At 36.2% G+C, this 6,286-nt stretch overlaps 1 protein-coding gene across 1 annotated transcript in view; it reads left to right on the top strand.

Moving 5' to 3' along the window:
• LOC105506922 (calcium-binding mitochondrial carrier protein SCaMC-1-like) overlaps nucleotides 1–2,626 on the top strand; it is a 59,232-nt gene extending 56,606 nt beyond the window's left edge. The window contains exons 9-10 of the mRNA XM_011935225.1: nucleotides 151–301; nucleotides 1,707–2,626. Of these exons, the coding sequence (XP_011790615.1) occupies nucleotides 151–301; nucleotides 1,707–1,885 (330 nt within the window). The 3' untranslated portion in view covers nucleotides 1,886–2,626. The remainder of the gene's footprint in view (nucleotides 1–150; nucleotides 302–1,706) is intronic.
• The last annotated feature ends 3,660 nt before the right edge of the window (nucleotides 2,627–6,286 follow it).

The raw sequence follows: 6,286 nt of genomic DNA on the forward strand, positions 1-6,286 counted from the left end.
CAAAAAAAAAAAAAAAAAAAAAAAAAGACTACAGAGATAGCCCCCACCTTACTAAAACTTTATTCCACTTAGAGTTGCATAGTAGTAGGTTTTGTTTTCTATTGCATAGTAGTTGCGCAGTAATATATTTACTACTCTCTTCTCTGCCAGGTTTTGAAGAATTATTGGCTAGAAAATTATTCAGAAAACTCTGTGAATCCTGGGATAATGATTTTGGTGGGATGTAGTACGTTGTCTAATACTTGTGGTCAGTTAGCCAGTTTTCCTGTGAACCTTATTAGAACTCACATGCAGGCTTCAGGTGAGTTTCTTTTCTTTAATGAATGAATAATAAGTTTAAAATTATGTTTTAAATGAGGATAAATTAATGACTTCAAAAACAAAACTGTAGAATTGATAAGCAAGAATCCTGAATTTATTATTTTACTGACTTTAGTCAGCTTTAGCTTTTTGTGCTTTTTAGATTTTATTTCCTCTCAAAGTATTGTTTGGAACTCTCCACATTTTCTTCAGTTACTAATGATCTCTTTAAGGAGTTTACAATTAGAAAGTACCATGCAGAACAATAGAACAGATTATGCTTTTTTTCAAATAAACAGTTATTCCATATGATCGTGTAATTTTACCTTAGTTCCACTATTATCATCATATTCTGCAACTGGAACTTAATACATTTATGGAATTGAACTCAATTTTTTTTCCAATTTACTTAAGGAAGAGATATTAAGAAAAGGGAAGATATCTGTATTGTTTGTCTCAGTAAAATGTTAGGAATTTAGTTTTTAAGAAAATATCTTTATCACTTTTCAAGAAGGAAAAAAAACCCCACACAATCCTATTGTTATCTTCTTTTTTTTTTTTTTTTGAGACGGAGTCTCGCTCTGCCGCCCAGGCTGGAGTGCTGTGGCCGGATCTCAGCTCACTGCAAACTCCGCCTCCCGGGTTCACGCCATTCTCCTGCCTCAGCCTCCCGAGTAGCTGGGATTACAGGCGACTGCCACCTCGCCCGGCTAATTTTTTGTATTTTTTAGTAGAGACGGGGTTTCACCGTGTTAGCCAGGATGGTCTCGATCTCCTGACCTCGTGATCCGCCCGTCTCGGCCTCCCAAAGTGCTGGGATTACAGGCTTGAGCCACCGCGCCCGGCCAATCCTATTGTTATCTTCTTGACTAAACTGTTTATAGTTCATGTGTTAAGTGATATTCTTTAACATTCTCTTTCTTCTTGTCTTTTTAGTTAGATTTTTGGTTTTGATTTATATTCTCCAGGTGGAATATCTCTCCATCCATCCCGTTGCCCATCCTTTCCTTTCTCTATTTGTGTCAAATCCAATTCCAAAGACTCCTTTGAGGTCCCTCATGAAAGACTTTCAAGTGTTGTTTAATAGAACTTTCTGTGATGATGGAAATATTTTATATTTGTGCTATTCAGTATGATAGTCACTATTCCCAAGTGAATACTTGGGATTGTTGCCAGTGCAACTGAGGCAATGAATTCTTAGTTTTATTTAATTTTAATTAATTTAAATATAAATAGCCACATGTATCCAGTGGGTACCATATTGAACAGCACAAGACATTCTACAGGTAGGGAGAGAGGTATATTCTGAAGTAATTTCAGTCTCTGTAAATTCTCATTTATCACTGGATTTTCTTAATTTATAAATATTAAATATTGAATTATGCTTTTTTCCCCCCAATTTATAGCCCTAATGGAAAAAGGAAAAACAACTTCTATGATTCAGCTCATTCAAGAAATATATACCAAAGAAGGAAAATTGGGATTTTACAGGGGTTTCACCCCAAACATCATAAAAGTGCTTCCTGCAGTAGGCATTGGCTGTGTGGCCTATGAAAAAGTGAAGTCACTTTTTGGATTAACCTAGAAGTGATATATCAAATTGTTGTCATTGCCGTAATCACTTAATTGTAAGATAATACCTGGGTTATAAAGAGATGTTATCTTGTCCTAAGAGGAAGGAAATGTCAGATAATTGTTAAAATAGTTTTTCATTATTACAAAATATATAAATTAAATAATTTTTATAAAGTTCTTTAATAATTTAAAATCTTTAATATCCAAAGGATACTATTTACATTTTCTACTACTCTCCCTTGAATCCTAACTTAAAATTTGCTCTTGATTTTATTTGAATACACCATAGAGTAACATAAAACATTTGGTCAGTAATAGGAGTTTATCTTTGAAAACATTTTTATATTTGAAAACTTATTTTAAAAAAGCTGAGTTTGAAAATGCTTTATACACGAAAAGAAAAATCAGTGCATTTAAAATTGATGTTATAGCAAATAATTTGGAGTCTGTTTCTTTTACTTAAGCAAAATGGAAAATTAGTTTCTAATTCCTTCTATCACATTTTAGATGGAATAATGATAACATCTTTCTTACATCTCTGGGCCTTTTTATTTGTAAATGTGAATACTGTTGGTTCATTTTGATTCTTGATATTGTCAGCTTATATAAGGAAGTTGGCATTGATAACAAATCCAACACTGGACAAATTTTACTTATCTTCTGGTTGAAAACGTTCGAGTGGAAGAATTTTATATATTAAAACCATTATCTCATAGTTGTTGAGCAATTCTTACTTCAACTTAAGAGTTGATTAAGTCAACCCTTTGATACCCTAAATATCTTCTCTTCACTTTTATTTTAAAAAATTATATTCTTTCCTGGGATTAAATAATTGTGTGGAGAGACGGTGGTAATGGGTTTGTTGGACACTAACAGGCCTCAAATGAAGGATGTCTGGCTCAACCGACTGAAGTCCAGGCTTTGATTTTTAGCCTTGATGGTCCAAAAGTTTGACCTTATTAATTTCCTTAAAATGATCAGTTTTTTGGTGCTAGATTAACAAAAATTGCTCACAGGATTGAGATACAGATCACAAAGCAAACCCATTAATTTATAGTAGTGCTTAATACTTTCCATTAACTAGAAAACTTTCATCCCTTCTCCAAGGCACACTGTTTCCTAGTGTCAAACTACCTTGGAAACCTAATAGTTAATAGGAAGAGTGATGTGGAATTAGAACAAAGAGAAGAAGATACTTTTGAGGAATATTTTACTCAGGCCCATCCCAGTTAAGGTGGGAAGAGTTGGGAAACTTGCATACAAAGGGAGAGGAGCTGAGAACTAAAGTAGGAGAGTGGAAAGAATTGTGAAACTTGAGCTAAATTAAGCCACAGATCAACAGAAGAGAGAAAGGCAAATCTCATGTGAACCCTGGGAATGGGTGTGTAAGAAATTTGACTAATGGCGGTAGTTGTACAGATAGACTTTTAAAAAGCATTCCAAGTTGATGAAACAACTTGAACAGTAACATGAAAATGGAGTTCATGGAACATTGGGAAGATGGCAAGTAACCTGGTCATTTGAAAATGTATAGTGTATAGGAAGATATAGTGAGCTACAAGGCTACTGCTGTAGGTTGGCAACAGGGGCTTTCTATTATATATGCTAATAACATTCTCTAGTGTAAAAAGATAACTTTGGCAATAGAATGAAACCATTGAAAGAAAAGATAGGGCCAAGTGTGGTGGCTCACACCTGTAGACCAAATGCTTTAAGAGGCTGAGATGGGAGGATCACATGAGGCTAGGAGTTCATGACCAGCCTGGCCAACAAAGTGAGACTCTGCCTCTACAAAAGAAATATAAAAAATTAGCATGGTGGCACATGTGTGGAGTCCCAGCTACCTGGGAGGCTGAGGCAGGAGAATCACTTGAGCCCAATAGTTAGAGGCTGTAGTGAGCTATGATTGTGTCACTACACTCCAGCCTGGGCAGCAGAGCAAGAATCCATCTAGTAAAAAAAAAAAAAAAAAAAAAAATGGAGATAGTAGAGCCAAGGAGATCAATTCAGACATTATTACCATAGGTCTAGTTAGAAAATGCTGGCTTCTAAGTAAAGACTTCTCTTTAGAGTAGGTAGAAGTCTAGACTTTTTGATTATTGTATCCGAGGTCAAAGTCTAATCTGTCTTTTTTAAAATTAGAAAATTAAAATTTATTTTATTAAGTGGCTGATATGTACCAGGTACCCTTTCAAAGCACTTTTAAAGGTTCTCTTGTTTAATTCTATCAACTCTACTAGAAGGTTGAGATTATTATCCTGATTTTCAAATGAAGAAACTAAGTTCAGAGAGGTAAGTGCCCTAAGCAAATCTCCTAATATTTCCCCCTTTATGAAGGATTGTGCTCATTTCTCACCTTCAGGGCCTTCATTTTGTATAAGAGCCTGCTGTCAGCCATAATCTTGGATATTTTGTAAAAAACTTTAAAAATGATGATTTAGCCCATGTCCTTAGTGTGCAGCCTCTCAGTACTCTTTTAGTCCAAGCCTGACTGGTACTCTTCTTGCTCTTAAATACTGAGAACGCTTGAGAGATAACCTTTATATAAAAATGGTCATCACAATGCAACATGAACACTGAGATTTGAATCTAGAATGAATCATGAAGAAATGAATCATGAAGAAATACCAGCAGTTCTTTCTAAGCATCAGAGAAGAAAATAACTGGATAATATTTTAAGGACTGTGGTGTCAGGAGTTGAGTTTAACACAGAGGCACATTTCTGCATGGTTTCTCAGATAGCACAGTTTAAAGAGCAGCCTCCCCATGGGTTACCTTGCAGGCCTCTGATACAAATTAGAAAAATTCTGTCTCATGGCCCCTGGGTTCCTCTGTTTCACTCAGGCCCATCCCAATTAAGGTGGGAAGAGTTAGGAACCTTGTATACAAGGGAAGAGGACCTGAGACCTAAAGTAGGAGAGTGGAAAGAATTGTGGAACTTGAGCTAAATTAACCCAGAAACCACCAGAAGAGCGTAGTAGAATGTTATAGGATATGATTAAGATTTTTGACTGGGAATTAAACATAAAGAAGACCATAGCAGATGTCATCTGGGAGATGGTTAGGATTAAATGCCTATTGAAATTTTTGACTCCAAGAAATCTCTGCATCTCATCCAGAAAGGTAAAAAACTCTCTGGACAAGTACAGAATCCTTTCAGGAATTTATTTGCAGTCCACAGAAGCAAAACAGTAAGCCCTCAGATCTCTAGAGTGCTGTAGTAGAGTCCCCACTTGCCTAGTTTCAGGCAGAGCCTGTGTTTCTGAAGGCACTGCTGAATGTTTTGATACTCCCACTCTGCTTAAACTGCATATTTTAAAAGTTAGTTTATTAACCCATTTATTTTAGAGAAAGCAACTGAAAAAGTCATACCATATTAGTCATAACATGCTAATGGAGGGTTATAAACCTTTGCAGAACTCAAAAAGCAACCATGAGTTCTTGTCCTAGTCTTTTTCATTTATTATTTATTTATTTATTTATTTATTTATTTATTTATTTATTTATTTATTTTGCTGTTGTAGCAGAATACCACAGACTGTGTTATTTATTTATTTATTTATTTTTGAGATGGAGTCTCGCTATGCCACCCAGGCTGGAGTGCAGTGGCACGATCTTGGCTCACTGTAATCTCCGCCTCCCAGGTTCAAGAGATTCTCCTGTCTCAGCCTCCCCAGTAGCTGGGACTACAGGTGCATGCCACTACACCCGGCTAATTTTTGTATTTTTAGTAGAGACGGGGTTTCACCATATTGGCCAGGCTTGTCTCAAACTCCAGACCTTGTGATTCGCCCACCTTGGCCTCACAAAGTGTTGGGATTACAGGTATGAGCCCCCATGCCTGGCCTTGTAATTTGTAAGAACAGAAATTTACTTGGCTTATGATTCTGAAGGCTGGGAAGTCCAAGGCTGAGGGACTGTCTCTGGTGAGGGTCATCTTGCTATGTTATAACATGGCAAAGGCATCACACTGGTGGGTGAGAGAGAGGGAAAGAAGCAAGCCAAACACCCTCTTTTATAAGGAGCTCCTCCTGTGATAATGGCATTAATCCATTTATGAGGGCAGAGCCTATCTCTTACCTTATATAAAAATCAACTCAAAATGGACAAAGACTTTTAAGATGTGAAATGATAAAAATTATGGAAGACAACCTAGGAAAAAACTTCTGGACATTGCTGTAGGCAAAAAATTCATGACTAAGACCCCAAAAGCAAATGCAATTAAAACAGAAATAGGTAAATGGAACCTAAATAAATAAATGGAACCTAATTAAACTAGAAAGCTTCTGTGCAGCAAAGGGAATAATCAGCAGAGTAAACACACAACCTACAGAATGGGAGAAAATATTTGCAGATTATGCATCTGACAAAGGACTAATATCTAGCATCTACAAGGAACTCAAATCATCGA

Source organism: Colobus angolensis, unplaced genomic scaffold (assembly GCF_000951035.1).
Source record: "Colobus angolensis palliatus isolate OR3802 unplaced genomic scaffold, Cang.pa_1.0 Scaffold141, whole genome shotgun sequence".
Lineage (NCBI taxonomy): Eukaryota > Metazoa > Chordata > Mammalia > Primates > Cercopithecidae > Colobus > Colobus angolensis.